At 45.7% G+C, this 22,349-nt stretch overlaps 1 protein-coding gene across 1 annotated transcript in view; it reads right to left on the reverse strand.

The window, feature by feature from the left end:
• Positions 1 to 22,349, reverse strand: part of LOC122928970 (lipolysis-stimulated lipoprotein receptor-like) — an 82,573-nt gene that overhangs the window by 12,310 nt on the left and 47,914 nt on the right. The window contains exons 2-4 of the mRNA XM_044282329.1: positions 8,415 to 8,750; positions 7,966 to 8,085; positions 5,023 to 5,355 (exon numbers count right to left, since the gene is read on the reverse strand). Of these exons, the coding sequence (XP_044138264.1) occupies positions 5,023 to 5,355; positions 7,966 to 8,085; positions 8,415 to 8,736 (775 nt within the window). The 5' untranslated portion in view covers positions 8,737 to 8,750. The remainder of the gene's footprint in view (positions 1 to 5,022; positions 5,356 to 7,965; positions 8,086 to 8,414; positions 8,751 to 22,349) is intronic.

Here is a 22,349-nt window from a genome sequence, read left to right on the forward strand (position 1 = left end):
CCTCACCATGCTCCACTCAATTGGCCTTAAGGACACTGCTCTCTCCTGGTTCTATTTCTATCTCACTGGCCCCTTCTTTTTGGTATGATTCACTGGCTCTACTTCTTCTCCTCATGCTTTTGATACTGGGGTTCCTCAGGGTTCAGTCCTAGGTCCTCTACTCTTCTCTCTCTACAGAACCCCGATCGGACAGACTGTCAGCAGATTTGGTTTTCAGTATCATCTCTATGCTAATGACACTCAACTATACACTTCATCCCGTGACATCACTCCAAACCTAAATCATGTCCTCTCTCTCAGAAATTGAACCCCTTTGAACTGAACTGAACTTCTTGTCTTTCCCCCAACTACTAACCCACCTAAGCCTGATATTTCAATCAGCATGCCCACTGTCCTGGGGTTATGTTTGACTCAGATCTTTCCTTTGTTCCCATATTCAATCACTTGCACGCTCCTGTTGTGAGATCAAACGCCTCACCCTGACCCACAAAGCTCTCCACAGTGCTGCACCCTCATACATATCCTAGAAACAGACTTGAAAAAGTTACAATTGAAGATAGACTACACGTACCAAGTTTTAGTTTTAAAGAGTATAGAATTTAACGTGCTTAACTAAAAATGATACCTTTATTATTCGACTGGGTTATAGAGCAAAAGGGTTTGCTCCAAGTGATGTCCCAATGTATTTATCATATTCGGGCTAAGAACTCCTCTTAAAAAAAGGGATAAATTCTTACATGTGGTCAATAAAGTGCTGACTAGGTAAAAATTGGGGGTGGTGGGTAGACGGATGGGAAATACACTTTCCCTAGATGACCCTCAGGATCTAGAATCCTGTGCACAGGGATGTCCTCTGTTGGTGGAGACACCCTGCCCCCGTACCTAAGTCTCTTTATTGCCCTAAAAAAGCCCTACTAAAGAACCTGGATTGGAAATAAATAAATCCAGGGAAAGCAAAAAACACACATACAGATGGAATTATGTATAAACAATAAGACAACCCCAACGCGTTTCAGCTGCAGGTAGCAGCTCATCAGGAGGTGATGTAAAATCAGTGGACGTAGGGAATAACAGAAAAACAGACAGATAAATTAAATTCAAAATGATACTTAGCTCCTATATATATATATAACCTGTTAGGTTCTATTGAAGATGAGAAACAACCTCTGTCAATAGAGAAATTACCTGTGGATAGAGACAAAATGAAGCAGGTATAAGTTGCATGGTGGGGACAAGGTAAATATCTCTCACCATGTCAGAAAACACTCACCTGATCAGAGGGGGGCCCTTGGAGTAGATACATCCAGGGTATAGGAGGCTGAGGGCTCAAGTGGGTCTGGCAGCATTCGGTATTTAAGCGCCGGTGTGTGGTGACACTTCCGGACGCCGAAATAGTGAACTTCCGGTTGGTGGAACGCATAGCAGTGATGCGATACGTCACTTCCGGTATTTGGACCGCATGTTGGAACGCATGGACCAGGAAATGCGGCCAGACACGCTGGGAGATCGTCAGGGCAAAGATCAAAGGTTATAGATGTACATATTATGTTGGAAAGTTAGTGGACAGCCAGTCCTGGCCCCCACTATTGTAACCCTGGGATAAAAGACCTCCCACAGAAAGTTTTATAATTTATTATGTATATATCTATTGGGCCCTCATAAAGAGAGGTAGGAGGAGTCAGCCAACTAAAATAGCAATAATATTTACCCCACATCCTACATAATCCAAAAATATATAAGAATGGGATATATGGGACTACTGAAGTAATGGTGCTTCCCGCACCCGCATGGTGAAAAGGGACATCGTTAGAGATACCTGAAAGGGCGGAGGTTGGGACTAATTCAAAGACAAAGGAAAGAAGAACGGGCCATATCCTATAGAATTGTCAAATAAAGCATGTATATGTCAGCCGTTCATTTAGACCTCCCGGTGACTGCGACCGGAAGCGATAAATCCACTCGGACTCCTTTTGGAGTATCTTCCGGTCCCAGTCACCTCCCGTCAGGGGGGAGGGGACGACTTCGAGTACAGAGAACCTGATGGAACTAGGATCGCCTCCATGTTGATCGTTGACATAATTGGCTATAGAGGTGTCCTTTTTTTTGGCTATATCATTTATATGTTCACACACTCTGCGCCTAAGCTCTCTGTAGGTTTTGCCAATATAATCTTTGGGGCAGGAACACTGGCAAATGTACACAACCCCCGTGTTCTGCAGTTGGCAAATGTACCGATGGTGTGGACAAAATTAGTCATCGAGCAAGTGATTGTTTTAGAGGTACATATGAATTTACAGGCCTTACAGGTCCCGCATCTAAATACCCCTTTTGGTTGTCTGTCAAGCCATGTGCCCTCCTTCTTGACGCCGGTATAGTGGCTATGCACGAGTCTATCTCTCAAACTCCTGCCCCTGCGATATGTTATTTGTGGGAAGGGGGAAATGGCTTTAGACAGATCGTCAGTCCATCATTAAGATGGGCCAGTGATTTTTCTAAATAGCTGTGATTTCTCTATTGGCAACATCGTAGGTAGGAGACCAGGCGAATCACACTTGTGTCCCCTTTTTTTCTATTTCTAGGTACCAGTAGGTCTCCCCTATCACTATTTTCTGCTGTCTTGAATGCTTCCCTTAGAGTGGATTACAGGATAGCCTCTCTGTATAAGCCTATTTTTTAGTTTCCTTGACTCACTATAAAAATTCTCCTTAACCGAACAGTTTCGGCAGTGTACGGAGATACTGGCCTTTTGGGATGCCTCTCTTAACGGCCAGAGGATGGTGACTATCCCAATGTAAAATGTTGTTAGTGGCCGTCGGTTTACGATACATATTTGTCACAAGGTTTCCGGCTACCGATGTGATCTCCACATCGAGGAAGGTGATATTTTTAGATTGTATCTCGCTCGTAAACCTTAGGCCCATTTACATTCAGAGCAGACACAAAGTTCCCGAATTCTTCTTTACTGTCACTCCACACCAAGAAAATATCGTCGATATAGCGGGTCCAAAAAATTATCTTACTGTTCCACCACATTGCGTGGTCAGGGAACACAAACTTATCCTCCCACCAGCCCAGGAAGAGATTTGCATAGGTAGGGGCACAAGGACTGCCCATAGCAGTCCCCCTGAGCTGGTGGTAGAAGGACCCGCCATATATAAAGAAATTGTGTGTAAGGGTGTACGCCAAGAGGGACATGATGAAATTGTTGTGGTTTAGACATTGTACACCTCTGGACCTCAAGAAATGGGCTGTTGCTGCTAGGCCTTTATCGTGTGGAATCGATGTGTATAGGGACTCGACATCGATGCTTGCGAGATAACAGTGGGAGTCTACAGAGATGGTCTCAATTTTTCTCAAGAAATCCATCGTGTCCCTCGTGAAGGAAGCCAAACATGACACGAAATCTCTCAGGACTTTATCGAGGTATATTCCACAATGATGGGTCAAGGAGTCGATACCTGATACAATTGGACGTCCTTTGAGTGGATTGACACCCTTATGTATTTTCGGTAAACTGTAAAAGGTTGCCAACTGTGGGTTTTTGGGGAGAAGGAAAGCATGTTCAGATTTACTGATCACTCCCTGGTCTAAGCCCTGCTGGAGAATCACCTTCAATTGTGATTGGAAGATGGAGCTTGGGTCGCATGATAGTACCCTGTAGCTTTTGGAGTCCTTAAGTAGATCAAGACACATTTTTTGGTAATTCGGGTGGTCTAGAATGACCAAATTACCTCCCTTATCAGATGGCTTGATGACGACACTATTGTCTGTCTCAAGGTTCCTAAGGGCGGTAGATTCACATCGGGACAGATTAAAACCCCCAGCGTGTTTACAGTTCAGTTGTTCTAGGTCCGTACTGACCATTTTCAGGAAAATATCAATATGCTCCGAGTTCATGGGGGGTGGTAGTTTAGTGCTAATTGGGCGAAGGTCAGTAAAAGGACCGTCCCCCGGTTTCCTACTCCCCTCCTCACTTAGATCCATGAGGATTTGGAATTTCTGACATGGTGAGAGATATTTATTTGTCCTCTACCATGCAACTTATATCTGCTTTATTTTGTCTCTACCCACAGGTAATTTCTCTATTGACAGAGGTTGTTTCTCATCTTCAATAGAACCTAACAGGTTATATATATATATATATATATATATATATATATATAGGAGCTAAGTATTATTTTGAATTTAATTTATCTGTCTGTTTTTTTGTTATTCCCTACGTCCACTGATTTTACATCACCTCCTGATGAGCTGCTACCTGCAGCTGAAACGCGTTGGGATTGTCTTATTGTTTATACATAATTCCATCTGTATGTGTGTTTTTTGCTTTCCCTGGATTTATTTATTTCCAATCCAGGTTCTTTAGTAGGGCTTTTTTAGGGCAATAAAGAGACTTAGGTACGGGGGCAGGGTGTCTCCACCATCAGGGGACATCCCTGTGCACAGGATTCTAGATCTTGAGGGTCATCTAGGGAAAGTGTCTTTCCCATCCGTCTACCCACCACCCCAATTTTTACCTAGTCAGCACTTTATTGACCACATGTAAGAATTTATCCCTTTTTTTAAGAGGAGTTCTTGTCCCAATGTATTTATCATATTCGGGATATCACTTGGAGCAAACCCTTTTGCTCATACATATCCTCCCCCATTTCCGTCTACCACCCTACTCGCACTCTCCGTTGTGCCACTGACCCAAGACTGTAATTTTGTGATGTCTTTTGTTTTGTACATGAACCCTCTGAATTGTAAACAGCTGCGTAATATGGTGGCGCTATATAAAGATTATTATTATCTGTGGGTCGAGGGCATCTGTAAAATGTCTCTTATGGTGCCCTGCAAGGGGCCAGTGAGGGACTTACAGCCAAAATAAAATAAAGGCAGCCTATTGTTAGTGTTATTCCAGGCAGTAATGTTTGGTAAGGACAAATGCTCGTATAGCATCTCCATAATACACAGTTCCTAACGCAATAGCTGTATGAGTTTCCTGACCTCCCACCCCGCAGGAAACACTCCGCTACCTACTGTTATTTATGGTGATTTTTCGTCCCTGATAATATGGTCCCAGAGTTACGGTGTTGCTTTGCTTGCTGGCCACCATGCGCACGGTCCTGGTGCTGTCCGGACACTCCACATATGGGTTATAGCCGGCCTGCTGCATCAGGTTGTTTGTGGTGTTGAGGCTCGATGGGTTAAAGGCGTCCGCGATGCGATCCCTACAGAAGGATTTGAACTTCCAGATGACAATAGGAGGCGTCAGAGAGCTGGTGACATAGTCACACTGCAACGTGACCGGCTGGAATAAGATGACCACATTGAAGGGATTCTTCACCGTCACCTGCATCCCCATGCTGCTGCCTGAAAACACACAAGATGTGGCAATTATTAGGCGTATTACCCAGCTTTCCTAGTAGTAGGTCAAGTACATAACTGCTTAGATCAATTTTTATTGTACTTTTGCTGTTCCCATTCCAGCCCTCCCACTGGGCGCCTTCCACCAGTAGCTGCCACAGTCAGGCTCTCACCCCTCCCCCGGCCTGATCGCATCAGTTACATATTGCATTATACTTTAGAGCTGCATTCACTATTCTGCTGCTTCAGTCAATGTATACAAACATTACCGTACTTATCTTGTACTGATCCTGAGTTACATCCTGTAGTATACTCCAGAGCTGCACTCACTATTCTGCTGGTGCAGTCGCTGTGTACATAGATTACATTACTTATCCTGCACTGATCCTGAGTTACATCCTGCATTATACTGCAGAGCTGCACTCACTATTCTACTGGTGCAGTCACTGTGTACATACATTACTTATCCTGTACTGATCCTGAGTTACATCCTGTATTATACTGCAGAGCTGCACTCACTATTCTGCTGGTGCAGTCGCTGTGTACATAGATTACATTACTTATCCTGCACTGATCCTGAGTTACATCCTGCATTATACTGCAGAGCTGCACTCACTATTCTGCTGGTGCAGTCGCTGTGTACATAGATTACATTACTTATCCTGCACTGATCCTGAGTTACATCCTGTGTTATACTCCAGAGCTGCACTCACTATTCTGCTGGTGCAGTCACTGTGTACATACATTACTTATCCTGCACTGATCGTGAGTTACATCCTGTATTATACTCCAGAGCTGCACTCACTATTCTGCTGGTGCAGTCACTGTACATACATTACATTACTTATCCTGCACTGATCCTGAGTTACATCCTGTGTTATACTCCAGAGCTGCACTCACTATTCTGCTGGTGCAGTCACTGTGTACATACATTACTTATCCTGCACTGATCCTGAGTTACATCCTGTATTATACTCCAGAGCTGCACTCACTATTCTGCTGGTGCAGTCACTGTGTACATACATTACATTACTTATCCTGCACTGATCCTGAGTTACATCCTGTATTATACTCCAGAGCTGCACTCACTATTCTGCTGATGGAGTCACTGTGTACATACATTACTTATCCTGTACTGATCCTGAGTTACATCCTGTATTATACTCCAGAGCTGCACTCGCTATTCTGCTGGTGGAGTCACTGTGTACATACATTACATTACTTATCCTGCACTGATCCTGAGTTACAGCCTGTATTATACTCCAGAGCTGCACTCACTATTCTGCTGGTGCAGTCACTGTGTAAATACATTACTTATCCTGTACTGATCCTGAGTTACATCCTGTATTATACTCCAGAGCTGCACTCACTATTCTGCTGGGGCAGTCACTGTGTACATACATTACTTATCCTGTACTGATCCTGAGTTACATCCTGTATTATACTCCAGAGCTGCACTCACTATTCTGCTGGGGCAGTCACTGTGTACATACATTACATTACTTATCCTGTACTGACCCTGAGTTACATCCTGTATTATACTCCAGAGCTGCACTCACTATTCTGCTGGTGCAGTCACTGTGTACATACATTACATTACTTATCCTGTACTGATCCTGAGTTACATCCTGTATTATACTCCAGAGCTGCACTCACTATTCTGCTGGTGCAGTCACTGTGTACATACATTACATTACTTATCCTGCACTGATCCTGAGTTACAGCCTGTATTATACTCCAGAGCTGCACTCACTATTCTGCTGGTGCAGTCACTGTGTAAATACATTACTTATCCTGTACTGATCCTGAGTTACATCCTGTATTATACTCCAGAGCTGCACTCACTATTCTGCTGGTGCAGTCGCTGTGTACATACATTACTTATCCTGTACTGATCCTGAGTTACATCCTGTATTATACTCCAGAGCTGCACTCACTATTCTGCTGGGGCAGTCACTGTGTACATACATTACATTACTTATCCTGTACTGACCCTGAGTTACATCCTGTATTATACTCCAGAGCTGCACTCACTATTCTGCTGGTGCAGTCACTGTGTACATACATTACATTACTTATCCTGTACTGATCCTGAGTTACATCCTGTATTATACTCCAGAGCTGCACTCACTATTCTGCTGGTGCAGTCACTGTGTACATACATTACATTACTTATCCTGTACTGATCCTGAGTTAATTCCTGTATTATACTCCAGAGCTGCACTCACTATTCTGCTGCTTCAGTCAATGTGTACAAACATTACATTACTAATCCTGAGTTACATCCTGTATTATACTCCAGAGCTGCACTCGCTATTCTGCTGGTTGTTATTGGTAGAGTGGTTTAGCAGAATTTCTATTGTTAGTTTTTTACATCTATATCCCTGTACACTGCTGGCGACACTTCCCAGATTATATATCACCAGAGTAATCTATGTGCAGACACTGAACAAGCAGGGTATGCTCTCGCCTTACACAGAGCTGGGTTTACACATTGCCTGTGACATGCTGCTACACAGGGCACAGTCTGCTGCCTCTCCTGTGCCTTGGTTTTCATCACTAAAAATCTACAGGATAAAGGGCAGAAAGTTGCAGCCATGATGGCGAGTCTCTTACCCAATACAAAGAGCTCAGCATAAGCCTCATTGTTTCCAGACAGGTCCTGTGGTGAGAAGACCGCACAGGTGTAAACACCGCTATCTCCTAAAACCGCGTGATCGAAGATGAGATGTCCGTCTGCAAAGAAAAAAAGTAATTGTCACCTAAACACCGAGAGCAATGAGATACTTTTGAGGCCATTGCTACTGAATCAACCAACTCTGGTTTGAGGGCATCTGAAAAATGCCTCTTATAGACGTAGGGCCAAAAGACAAAAAATGTGTACTGGTGGTCAGTGCCGTACCGGGCAGTAATGCCTACACCACTGCGGAGCTACTTTTTGTTAGGACAAATGATCATACTGTATCATCTCCGTAATACACAGTTACTAATGCATTGCTGTAGGAGTGACCTGACCCCCCACCTAGGAGGGCATAATGGCCCCCAGGAGACACTCCGCTACCTACTGTTATTTATGGTGATTTTCCGCCCCTGATAATATGGTCCCAGAGTGACGGTGTTGCTTTGCTTGGTGGCCACCATGCGCACAGTCTGGGTGCTGTCCGGACACTCCACATTCGGGTTATAGCCGGCCTGCTGCCTCAGCATTCGTGTGGTGGAGTTGATGCTCGAAGAGTTTAAGGCGTCCGCGATTCGATCCCTGCAGAAGGATTTGAACTTCCAGGTGACGATTGGAGGCACAGGAGCGCTGGTGACATAGTCACACTGCAACATGACCGGCTGGAAGAAGATGACCACATTGAAGGGATTCTTCACCGTCACCTGCATCCCCCTGCTGCTGTCTGCAAGCACACAAGACATAACATTTATTAGGCTTATTACCCAGCTTTCCTAGTACTAGGTGAAGGACATCACTGCCGAGATCAGATTTATCACAATTTTATGAGGCATTTTAGTTACCCAGGTATGACTGTGACCTACACCTGTCAATCATCTAGACGCCCTGGCCTCAGACCATCGTGAAATAAACATGAGACCATAAAAGTCACATATAAGTGCCCCCTAAGTCTGACTGTGGTTCATTATAATCTATCACTCTCTGTTATCAGATATTTCAGACTGGGGTGAGGCTAAATGTAATGTTCTTCAATCAGCAGAACCTCCCTGCCCCCTGCGATCACCCTCCAAATCTCCAGCGTTATTTATATCCTTATGTGTTACTGACATTGGCCGCTCCTCTCATAATAACATTCCTCAGTCGTTCAGATCTATTTACATAAGACTGCAACCCCCCCCTTTAAATAACACAAAGATGCTGAGGATGCAACTCTGCTCAGAACCTCCCACGTGTGCAGTACATGATATTGGCCAGGGGGTGGCAGCAGAGTCCACAGGAGGAGGAGGGTGTTCCCAGAGGTCTGCTCCCAGTAGACTTGTTATTGTACTTTCGCTCTGGGCACCTTCCACCGGTAACTGCCACATTTAAGCTCTCACCCCTTGATCACAATCATCCTCCTCCCCATAACAGAAAACTAGTGGGGCGAATTCTAGAGATGTTTTTGTGGTGCAGACGGCATGAACGGGCAGGAGATTGAATATAGGGGGTAAAGGAAAAATCTGTGTCAAACATAACATACTGCCTAGGCGTTCTGCCTAGGTGTGATGATGGTGCCACACACTGAGATGGAGTTATCTGGTTTAGGTAGGTTAGTAGATGGGGAAAACACCAGAAGTTCAGTTTTTGAAAGATTCAGTTTCGGATAGAGAGGACATGATGTTAGAGACTACAGACAGTCACTGGTGTTCTGTAGTAGTGCAGGGGTGATGTCACGGGATGAAGTGTACAGTTGGGTGTCATCAGCATAGAGATGGTACTGGAAACTGTCACGGATGTACCGAGACATACGGACGTCCCCATGACAGTGAAGGGCAGGAGATCTTTGAGACACGTGGTTTGATTTGACATGTTTACCTTGTGGATCAATAGGCGTCTGTTTCTGGTACTGTCCACACCCTTAACCTTCAGGTGTTGCTATTGTGGTCATTTAACTTTCCCTATTTATAGTTGTCTTTCCCACATTGCTGTGCGGTTTATAGCTTCAGTTGGACCTGTGAATAGCTGGTGTTTGGATCTCAGCTGAGTTCCTGGTGCTGCCATAGCTTCTTGGAAGTTAAGTGTTACCTTTGCCTTTGTATTTTGGCTTTTCTGTGTGTTGCATTTCTTTGTTGTAGGGAGACTCCCGTTCATCCTTCCTTTTGGAGGAACATGATGTCTCCTTCCTGTCATTAGTACCAGGGTCCTTTAGGGTTAGGTAGGACATTAGGTATTACTGTGTATGAACTCGCCTACCTGTGGGGTCTGTTCATAGTCAGTCTGGGCTTTCATTAGGGTATTTACTAGGAGGTGTCCATCTTCCTTCCCTAGTTTTCAGGCCTTATTTCCTTTTCCCTTTCCCTCCTATGTTCGGTGTGGTGTTTCCCTCCCACAATAGAGCGTGACATTATAAACCGCCAAACCGTCATTTTTATTGTTTGTTAGAGTGCAACCATGGATCCAATTGCTGCACTGGCAGGACAGTTGCAAGGGCTGTCTTTGGAAGTAGCCGATCTCCGCACGACCGTCTCGTTTTTGGTCCTGGTGGTAGGTTGGCCACTGGCTTCACCCCAGAAAGCTAGACCTCACCGGCCATGCCCCCAAACCAATAAACCATGCCCACCTCCGTGAAGCCACGCCCCCATTGCCGGCTGGGAAAAAAACAGGGGGATGAAAGGGAAGAACTTGTGGAGGGGAAAGGGGGTCTTGGAGGGGCCGGGGGGTGTACTGGAGCCAGCCAGTCGACCCTTCAAAGTAGTTATTAACCCCTTTCAGCAGTCCCCCCTTCAGCGTTGTCTGGCCGACCTAATGCTAAAAGTGTTTGTTGATAACATTGTGAAACTTCATGGGATTCCCCCTGACATGGTTTCGGATTGTGGGACTCAGTTTGTGTCCAGATTTTAGAAGGCGTCTGTACTCGGCTGGTGGTACAACTGTCCTTTTCTTCGGCTTTTCATCCTCAGTCAAACGGACAGACGGAGCGCACTAATCAGAGCCTGAAGACTTACTTAAAATGTTTTGTCTCTGAGAACCAGAAGGAGTGTTCCTCGTTTTTGTCTTTGGCAGAGTTTGCCATGAATAATCATAGACAGGGGTCCACTGGTAAGTCGCCGTCATTTGGGGCATATGGGTTTCACCCGCAGTTTGGCCTTTTTTCTGGTTCAGACATCTCTGGTATTCCTGAGGAGGAAAGTTTTTCGTCATCATTATAATCTATATGGGGTAAAATTCAAAATAACTTGATGAATATGGGCAACAAGTATAAAAGTGTGGCTGACAGGAAACGTATGAAGGGTCCGGACCTATTAGTGGGTTATTTGGTGTGGCTGTCGACAAGAAACATTAAGTTGAAGGTATCTTCTTGGAAGTTGGGTCCAAGATTTATTGGTCCATATAAGATCACGGCCATTATTAATCCTGTAGCTTTTCGTCTTGAACTTCCTCGGGTTCTGAAAATACATAATGTGTTTCATAAATCTTTGTTGAAGAGATATGTTGAACCTTTGGAGCCGTCTTCCTTGCCACCCGCTCCTGTCATAGTTTGGAATTCCAGAATAAATGACTCTCGAGCTCTCGGTAGATGTCTTCAGTATCTTGTTTACTGGAAGGATTATGGACCTGAGGACGTGAATTCCAGTCGTTTGGTGAATGTTTTTCACAGGTCTCACCCGGATAAGGTTGGTCTTGGGTGCCCGGAGGTCACTCGTAGAAGGGGGGTATTGTCACGGACGTCCCGAGACATACGGACGTCTCCGCAAAGTGAGTGGCAGGACATTTTTGAAACTGGCAACACGTGGTTTGATTTGACATGTTTACCTTGTGGATCAATAGGCGTCCTGTATATGAACTCACCTACCTCTGGGGTCAGGGCTTTCATTAGGTTTTCACTAGAAGGTGTCCATCTTCCTTCCCTAGTTTTCAGACCTTATTTCCTTTCTATGTTCAGTGTGGGGTTTCACTCCCACACTAGAGCGTGACAGAAACTGAATCTGCTAATAGTCTGTCCAACAATGACTGTGTAACGAGAGAATATAAGAGGACCTAGGACTGAACCCGTAGGATCCCCAACAGCAAGAGGGAGAGGAAGGGAAGTAGAGACAGAGAATGATACACTGAAAAAGCGGTCAAAGAGATAGGAAGAAAACCAGGAGACAATGGTGTCCTTAAGGCCAATAGATTGGAGCATGGTGAGGTGGAGATGGTGGTCTACAGTCAAATGTAGCAGAGAGATCGAGGGGAATTAGTAAAGAGCAGTCACCATTGCATTTAACTGTCAGGAGGTCATTGGTCACTGTGGCGAGGACAGTTTATGTAGAATGTAGGGTGCGGAAACAAGATTGCAATACATCAAGGAGAGAGTTAGTGGAGAGATGAGGCGAGTGTAGACCAGATGCTCCACGAGCTTTGAGATGAAGGGGAGATTACAGACAGGCCTGTAGTTACGTTGGATGGGTCAAGAGAAGTTTTTTTTTAATAATGGGTTTATGACAGAATGTTTGAAAGAAGAAGGGAAGATACCAGAAGAGAGAAATATTGAAGATTTCAGTTAGGTGAGTGGTGAGAGTTGGAGAGAGAGACTGGATGAGGTGTGAGAAAGCAGGGTCAGTAGTGCATGTGGTAGGACAAGAGCAAGAGAAGGACGTGGAGACTTCTTCTTCTGTGACTGGGTCTAATGCGGACAGTGAGCCAGAGGAGATGGGGATGGGAAAGGGATTAGAGCAGGGCTTGACAAATTTCCTTGGAGCCAGCTAAAAAAGTTTGGAGCCCTTTTTTTTTTTTTTTTTACTTTATAAGGCCTTATTTTCAGCTACAAAAATAACACGTGACACTGTGATGTCACTGTATGTATAATCCCTGCGCTGTGACATCACTGTATGTATAATCCCTGCGCTGTGACGTCACTGTATGTATAATCCCTGCGCTGTGTCGTCACTGTATGTATAATCCCTGCGCTGTGTCGTCACTGTATGTATAATCCCTGCGCTGTGACGTCACTGTATGTATAATCCCTGCGTTGTGACGTCACTGTATGTATAATCCCTGCGCTGTGTCGTCACTGTATGTATAATCCCTGCGCTGTGTCGTCACTGTATGTATAATCCCTGCGCTGTGTCGTCACTGTATGTATAATCCCTGCGCTGTGACGTCATTGTATGTATAATCCCTGCGCTGTGACGTCACTGTATGTATAATCCCTGCGCTGTGTCGTCACTGTATGTATAATCCCTGCGCTGTGTCGTCACTGTATGTATAATCCCTGCGCTGTGACGTCACTGTATGTATAATCCCTGCGCTGTGTCGTCACTGTATGTATAATCCCTGCGCTGTGACGTCACTGTATGTATAATCCCTGCGCTGTGACGTCATTGTATGTATAATCCCTGCGCTGTGACGTCACTGTATGTATAATCCCTGCGCTGTGTCGTCACTGTATGTATAATCCCTGCGCTGTGACGTCACTGTATGTATAATCCCTGCGCTGTGTCGTCACTGTATGTATAATCCCTGCGCTGTGTCGTCACTGTATGTATAATCCCTGCGCTGTGTCGTCACTGTATGTATAATCCCTGCGCTGTGTCGTCACTGTATGTATAATCCCTGTGCTGTGACGTCACTGTATGTATAATCCCTGCGCTGTGACGTCACTGTATGTATAATCCCAGCGCTGTGTCGTCACTGTATGTATAATCCCTGCGCTGTGTCGTCACTGTATGTATAATCCCTGCGCTGTGTCGTCACTGTATGTATAATCCCTGCGCTGTGTCGTCACTGTATGTATAATCCCTGCGCTGTGACGTCACTGTATGTATAATCCCTGCGCTGTGACGTCACTGTATGTATAATCCCTGCGCTGTGACGTCACTGTATGTATAATCCCTGCGCTGTGTCGTCACTGTATGTATAATCCCTGCGCTGTGACGTCACTGTATGTATAATCCCTGCGCTGTGTCGTCACTGTATGTATAATCCCTGCGCTGTGTCGTCACTGTATGTATAATCCCTGTGCTGTGTCGTCACTGTATGTATAATCCCTGCGCTGTGACGTCACTGAGGAGAATATATCTCAGTACAGGAACATATAGAGAAGTCATCAGATGATTTGGCCATTCAGTAGTCTTAGTTCTTATAGGAGCTGCAACCCGGCTTTCCAAGACTCCTGAATGGGTAAATCATATGATAATGTATCTAAATGTTCCTATACTAAGATATATTCTCTTCAGGAGACCAGGAAAACTAGGTGACAGACAGCCTGTATACCACACAGCTCTCCTAGGGGCTGCCACCCGGCTTTCTGTGTGGTATACAGGCTGTCACCCAGCTTTCCTAGAAAGGGACAGAACTAAGAAATGGCCGAATGGTAACTGCAGGGATGGAGCACGGTGCAGGAATGGCGACCAGTTGTGGCTAGCAGGAGCTCCGGCCTAATGACGGCAGCAGGTATGCAGCTCCCCCCTGGGTTCATGGCCGTGCTCGAGGCCAACTTAGCAGCAGCGGGCAGACATTACAAACTTTGAGCCTCTTGCTGGCGGATGAGTGCAGAGCGCATCATTTACCGCCACAGAGCCGGCCGTGCAGGGACCTGGCAGCACTTGGTGCCCCGGGATGTTGCGCTGCCCGATCATGTCCCCTGCTGTATACAGCAGGAGGAATGATGGGCTGATTGTCCTCCTTCCACTTGTCAGCGAGTGCAGCGCCGCTACCTGTGCTCCCGATCTGCCTCCCCTGCACTAACTCCTCTTCCCCCGCCGAGGCTCTCTCACCGGGACACGGGCTCCGATGTCTGCCAGACAGTTATCACATAAGTACCGGCCGGGCTCTGGTAAAGGCTTCGCCATTTTCAACTGCCCTGGAGATGACGCGCTGTGACCGATAGACGGCGAGCGAGAGTGGGCAAACCACGATGGAGCCGAAAGCTGACTGGTCCGAGCCTGGGCGCAAGTGATAAAAAAAAAAAAAAAAAGTTAAATTTTACTTACTCCTAACCTTCCAGTGGCTGCGCCCGGCTGCTGGTGTGCTGGGCCCAAGCAGGGGCAAATACCCAGACGCCAGGACAAAATTCCTGGTCGCCATGGCGACCTGGCGCCTGGGATTTGTCGAGCCCTGGATTAGAGACATTTAGGGACTGGGAACCAATTTTCTGCCAGATATTTTCAATTTTCTCTTTGAGGTAGGTGACTAAATTATCAGCACAGAGGGCTGTACTAGGCGCCTGCACTTTTGGACTGAGGAGGGTGTGAAATATGTCAAATAGTTTTTAAAAAAATATTGGATAGTGAGGAGAACAGGGTCGTGAAACAGTTCAGTTTGTGAGGTGAGGGACAGAGTTGTAAGGGGTCAACACTCAACATAAATTTGTAATGGAAGAAATCTTGAGGTATGTGGGTTATTCTCCATAGGAGTTTGGCGCTTCTGGTGCATCGTTGGAGAAAGCAAGTTTGAGGTGTAAGCTAGGGTTGCTGTCATCTCTGTTTGGAGACTTTGAGTGTAGGGAACGCTACTTCGTCTAGGGTGCTTCTGTGGGTGTCATTATAGTGTTTTGCAGCCAGTACTGGACAGGAGAGGAAGAATTGTGGACAGTGATGACTGTAGAGAGTCTGTAAGTTTCCAAATGTCAATGGCATGTAGATTTCTGAATGTATGATAAGTAGGAGTGGGACAGCGAAGGAGAGAAGATTGTGGTCAGAGTGTGGGAGAGGATAGTTAGCGAAGTTGGAAACAAAGAAGAGTTGGAAAAAGATGAAGTCAAGTGTGTTACCGTCTTTATGGATCTGAGAGTTTAAAAGCTGTGAAAGTCCAAGAGAGGAGGTTAGAGATAGAAGCTTGGAGGCAGACGGAGAGATAGTGCTGGCTATGGGGATGTTAAAGTCGCCCAGAATGGGATTTGGTAGTTCTGGGGACATAGTATGGCAGCCAGACAGCAATGTGATCCAAGAACTGTGTAGGTGAGCCACTGTGACTCTGAGGGAGAGGGGATGAAAGGGTCCGAGGGTGTGGACTTCAAAAGATGGGAATGAGAGTGATAGTACTGGGAGAATGACCTGGAAAGTGCATTGTGAAAAAAGAAGTACACCTACTACACCACCATGTCTGTTATCAGGTCTGGGGGTATGTGAAAAATATAGGCCACCACAAGAGAGAACAACAGGAGAAGCAGTGTCTGAATCCAGCTTAATCCAGCTTTCTGTGAGGGCCAGCAGGTTAAGAGAATTGGTAAGAAAGGGGTTGTGAATGTATGGAAGTTTGTTACACACCAACTGTGGAGTGTACAGTTGAAAAAGGGAAGATAGGAAGCACAATAAATGTTTATGAGATAGGCAGGGTTTCTATGAGAGATGGGGTTGAAAATAGAAAAAGGTGGGCTGGGGTTAGGAGAGATGTCCCTTGAATTTAGAAGCAAAATTATGAAAAGAAAGAGTAGATGACTATGTGATTTGTCAGAGAGCTTATTGTGCTGCACCCTGAGACATGACAGGTGAGATGATTCAGGAAGGTGGATAAAGCATGTGAGCTGTACATGGGGAGGGAAAGAGAGAGGCTGATGAGGAGAGATTGAAATGGAGGAGTAACAGGACAGTAAGTGTGGTGGAAAAGAGCACATAAGTTAGAGACGATGAATATAATTGTACAAAAGGGTATAAATGTGAACGGGTATTCTGAGTTACATACCTGTCTCCTTCTCTGCCTAAATGCCATGTTTAACTGCTAGACATTTGTATAAGATGACACTTTGAGCAAGATGACCCGTGCCCAAACCCCATCACTCCGTCACACCAAACTGCATTCTTCTCCACAATCTCCATTCCTTCACTATCTGCTGATCTTTTGTTTCTCTTTTTTCTTAACAGTCGGAGGTGTCGAGTACTCTGTTCATCATAAAAATGCTCCCCTACCATGCACAGGCTGTCAGACTGCCAAATGAAATCAAAAAGGAGCTCAATCATCCTTAAAAGGGGTTATCCAATCCCAGAATACGGGGGTCCCTCTTCTAGAGCATACTTACTTGCTCCCTGGCACCCGCATCCCTACGGATCCCTGCATGGCTGCTGCTGCATCTACCCGGCGATGGGGGGAGCAGCCGATAGCAGGCTGCGAAGGTGACCAGTCTCCCTAGTGTCACCTACAATGCTAGGGAGGCTGGTTACCATTGCGACCTGCTATTAGCTGCTCCCCCCGCCATCGGATGTTTTGATCCACGCGATGAGGAGATGCACCGGTGGCCATGCAGGGATCTGGTGGGATGTGGGTGCCGGAGAGCAGGTAAGTGTGCTCTAGAGGAGGGGCCCGAGCATTGTGGGGGCATTATAGGGATTGGATAAACCCTCTAAGCTGCCCACACACATTCAATAGCTGTCGGCTGATTGATCGGTTGGCTAGAGCTATCTCTCCCAACTCCATCTTGACTTTCCCATACACATACATGTTTGATTGGGTTTAACATGTCTATGTATTCTATTGGGAGAGCGGAGAAAGCCCCTGCCAGACACTTCTGGTGGTGTCTTAACTCCCAGGAGAACAATAGGTTTGGGTGAAAATATTAATTTTCTCGACATTTCCCTTGTCTCCCCCGACATCATCCATGCTGGCTGACTACAGACTGTATGACTACAAGAAAATTTAGACTAGCACATTCATAGTCGCAAGTGCACATCCATAAAGCTAGCATGAAGAAAGCAAACAAAAACAGGTATGGCAGCAAAACGATAAAACTGGGAAATAGGGATTATACTAAATGAAAGTGGAATTTCACCTACTATAAGGCCCCTTGCAGACAAGCATTCCTCCCGCTGCGAGTCCGCATCGCAGCACCCGGCCTGACCTCCCAGCACTGACTGGATTCACATAGCATTATGCTGCCAGTGTTAGCCAATACATTCCAGAACTGTAAGGGTTACATAGCATCATAAATTAATATAATGCTATGTGACCCCCCCCCCCCCACCCCCCACAGCACTGGGAGGTCAGGCCGGGAGCTGCGATGTGGACTCGCTGCAGGAGGAACACTCGTCTACAAGGGGCCTAAATGGAAAAAAATAGAAGCTCTTTGCGCACATTTTTGATCAAACGCATGTCGGGTTCATCTACCAGGCGTCAAGGTGGCTTCTGCAGATGGGTCCCTAACACTAACAGAACTGCCTCTCCTGGGCTTGACCTAAGCCTACAATGTTCGGGGCAGTGTTGGAACCAGCTACATTTATAATCTGCTCAGAAGCCCTGGGCAGATAGGCGGGGAGTGCTCAATCTAAAAGAGGCAGCTACCCTCAATATATACTACAAGAAAATATAGACTAGCACATTCATAGTCACAAGTGCACATCCATAAAGCTAGCATGCAGGAAGCAAACAAAAACAAGTATGGCAGCACAACATTTTACATACAAACAATAAAACTGGGAAATAGGGATTATACTAAATTAAAGTGGTATTATACCTACTATAAATGGAAAAAATGGAAGCTCTTTGCACACATTTTTGATCAAACGTGTGTCGGGCCCATCTAAAGACTGTGTATGGCCAGCCTTAGGCCTTATTCACAGTCAGTTTTTGGTCAGTGAATTTCCATCAGTAATTGTGAGCCCAAACCAGTAGTTTAGCCTCCACAGATGGAGAAATTTGTTCAGTTTTTCTGACCCACACCTGGCCCAAAATCACTGATAGAAATCACTCACCAAACACTGATGTGTGAATGAGGCCTTATGGTGGTGAGGGGGACATGTGGACCAACTTGGCATGTGGGAAGCTACTAATACTGCGACTCCTACAGTTACCCCACTGGACACCACCAGTTTACTCCCAGTTACCCTATCCTGGCGCCTCCTTCACCCACTAAGCTTCCCCTTCACTTACCTGAGAGGGTGAACAGACACACTAGTGCAGGAATCCACAAGCCCCTAGCCACCATGATCACCATCTCCTGCCGAAACCTCTGCTCAGAGAAGCAACCGCTGCAACAGGTACAGTGGAGCTGACCACCTGTCCTCTTAGAGGGAGTACCGATACTTAGGAACCCGAAGGCACCCCGGATGGTCACAGGGAAGAAGTACTAGGCTTAGAGCTGGCCTTGAAAACCACTTGTCCAGGCTCAGAAAAAAAGTGAGAAAAAAAAGCAGTGAGCAGGAATAGTTAAGCCCAGGGAAAACCCTGCCCCCTACATTGTAGGAGGGAGGATAGAGACTATCCTCATACACCTGTCCTGATCCATATAGAACTGTCCTCATACACCTGTCCTGATCCATATAAAACTGTCCTCATACACCTGTCCTGATCCATATAGAACTGTCCTCATACACCTGTCCTGGTCCATATAGAACTGTCCTCATACACCTGTCCTGATCCATATAGAACTGTCCTCATACACCTGTCCTGATCCATATAGAACTGCCCTCATACACCTGTCCTGATCCATACAGAACTGTCCTCATACACCTGTCCTGATCCATATAGAACTGTCCTCATACACCTGTCCTGGTCCATATAGAACTGCCCTCATACACCTGTCCTGATCCATATAGTACTGTCCTCATACACCTGTCCTGATCCATATAGAACTGCCCTCATACACCTGTTCTGTTCCATATAGAACTCCCCTCATACACCTGTCCTGATCCATATAGAGCTGTCCTCATACACCTGTCCTGATCCATATAGAACTGTCCTCATACCCCTGTCCTTGTCCATATAGTACTGCCCTCATACACCTGTCCTGATCCATATAGTACTGTCCTCATACACCTGTCCTGATCCATATAGTACTGTCCTCATACGCCTGTCCTGGTCCATATAGAACTGTCGTCATACACCTGTCCTGATCCATATTGAACTGTCCTCATACACCTGTCCTGATCCATATAGAACTGTCCTCATACATCTGCCCTATCCATATAGTACTGTCCTCATACATCTGCCCTGATCCATATAGTACTGTCCTCATACACCTGTCCTGATCCATATAGTACTGTCCTCATACACCTGTCCTGATCCATATAGAACTGCCCTCATACACCTGTCCTGATCCATATAGTACTGTACTCATACACCTGTCCTGATCCATATAGAACTGTCCTCACACACCTGTCCTGGTCCATATAGAATTGCCCTCATACACCTGTCCTGGTCCATATAGAACTGCCCTCATACACCTGTCCTGATCCATATAGTACTGTCCTTATACACCTGTCCTGATCCATAGAGTACTGTCCTCATACGCCTGTTCTGGTCCATATAGAACTGTCCTCATACACCTGTCCTGATCCATATTGAACTGTCCTCATACACCTGTCCTGATCCAGATAGAACTGTCCTCATACACCTGTCCTGATCCATATAGAACTGCCCTCATACACCTGTCCTGATCCATATAGTACTGTACTCATACACCTGTCCTGATCCATATAGACCTGTCCTCACACACCTGTCCTGGTCCATATAGAATTGCCCTCATACACCTGTCCTGGTCCATATAGAACTGCCCTCATACACCTGTCCTGATCCATATAGTACTGTCCTTATACACCTGTCCTGATCCATAGAGTACTGTCCTCATACGCCTGTTCTGGTCCATATAGAACTGTCCTCATACACCTGTCCTGATCCATATTGAACTGTCCTCATACACCTGTCCTGATCCATATAGTACTGTCCTCATACACCTGTCCTGGTCCATATAGAACTGTCCTCATACATCTGTCTTGATTCATATAGAACTCTCCTCATACACCTGTCCTGGTCCATATAGAACTGTCCTAATACACCTGTCCTGGTCCATATAGAACTGTCCTCATACACCTGTCCTGATCCATATAGAACTATCCTCATACACCTGTCCTGATCCATATAGAAGTCCCCTCATACACCTGTCCTGATCCATATAGAACTGTCCTCATACAACTGTCCTGATCCATATAGTACTGTCCTCATACACCTGTCCTGATCTATATAGTACTGTCCTCATACACCTGTCCTGGTTCATATAGAACTGTCCTCATACACCTGTCCTGGTCCATATAGAACTGTCCTCATACACCTGTCCTGGCCCATATAGAACTGTCCTCATACACCTGTCCTGATTCATATAATACTGTCCTCATACACCTGTCCTGATCCATATAGAACTGTCCTCATACACCTGTCCTGATCCATATAGTACTGTCCTCATACACCTGTCCTGATCCATAAAGAACTGTCCTCATACACCTGTACTGATACATATAGAACTGTCCTCATACACCTGTGCTGATCCATATTGAACTGTCCTCATACACCTGTCCTGATCCATATAGAACTGTCCTCATACACCTGTCCTGATCCATATAGAACTGCCCTCATACACCTGTCCTGATCCATATAGTACTGTCCTCATACACCTGTCCTGGTCCATATAGAACTGTCCTCATACACCTGTCCTGATCCATATAGAACTGCCCTCATACACCTGTCCTGATCCATATAGAACTGCCCTCATACACCTGTCCTGATCCATATAGAACTGTCCTCATACACCTGTCCTGATCCATATAGAACTGTCCTCATACACCTGTCCTGATCCATATAGAACTGCCCTCATACACCTGTCCTTATCCATATAGAACTGCCCTCATACACCTGTCCTGATCCATATAGAACTGCCCTCATACACCTGTCCTTATCCATATAGAACTGCCCTCATACACCTGTCCTGATCCATATACTACTGTCCTCATACACCTGTCCTGGTCCATATAGAACTGTCCTCATACATCTGTCTTGATCCATATAGAAATCTCCTCATACACCTGTCCTGATCCATATAGAACTGTCCTCATACACCTGTCCTGGTCCATATAGAACTGTCCTAATACACCTGTCCTGGTCCATATAGAACTGTCCTCATACACCTGTCCTGATCCATATAGAACTGTCCTCATACACCTGTCCTGATCCATATAGAAGTCCCCTCATACACCTGTCCTGATCCATATAGAACTGTCCTCATACAACTGTCCTGATCCATATAGTACTGTCCTCATACACCTGTCCTGATCCATATAGTACTGTCCTCATACACCTGTCCTGGTTCATATAGAACTGTCCTCATACACCTGTCCTGGTCCATATAGAACTGTCCTCATACACCTGTCCTGACCCATATAGAACTGTCCTCATACACCTGTCCTGATCCATATAGAACTGTCCTCATACACCTGTCCTGATCCATATAGTACTGTCCTCATACACCTGTCCTGATCCATATAGAACTGTCCTCATACACCTGTCCTGATCCATATAGAACTGTCCTCATACACCTGTCCTGATCCATATAGAACTGTCCTCATACACCTGTCCTGATCCATATAGTACTGTCCTCATACAT

This window comes from Bufo gargarizans, chromosome 2, assembly GCF_014858855.1.
Source record: "Bufo gargarizans isolate SCDJY-AF-19 chromosome 2, ASM1485885v1, whole genome shotgun sequence".
NCBI lineage: Eukaryota > Metazoa > Chordata > Amphibia > Anura > Bufonidae > Bufo > Bufo gargarizans.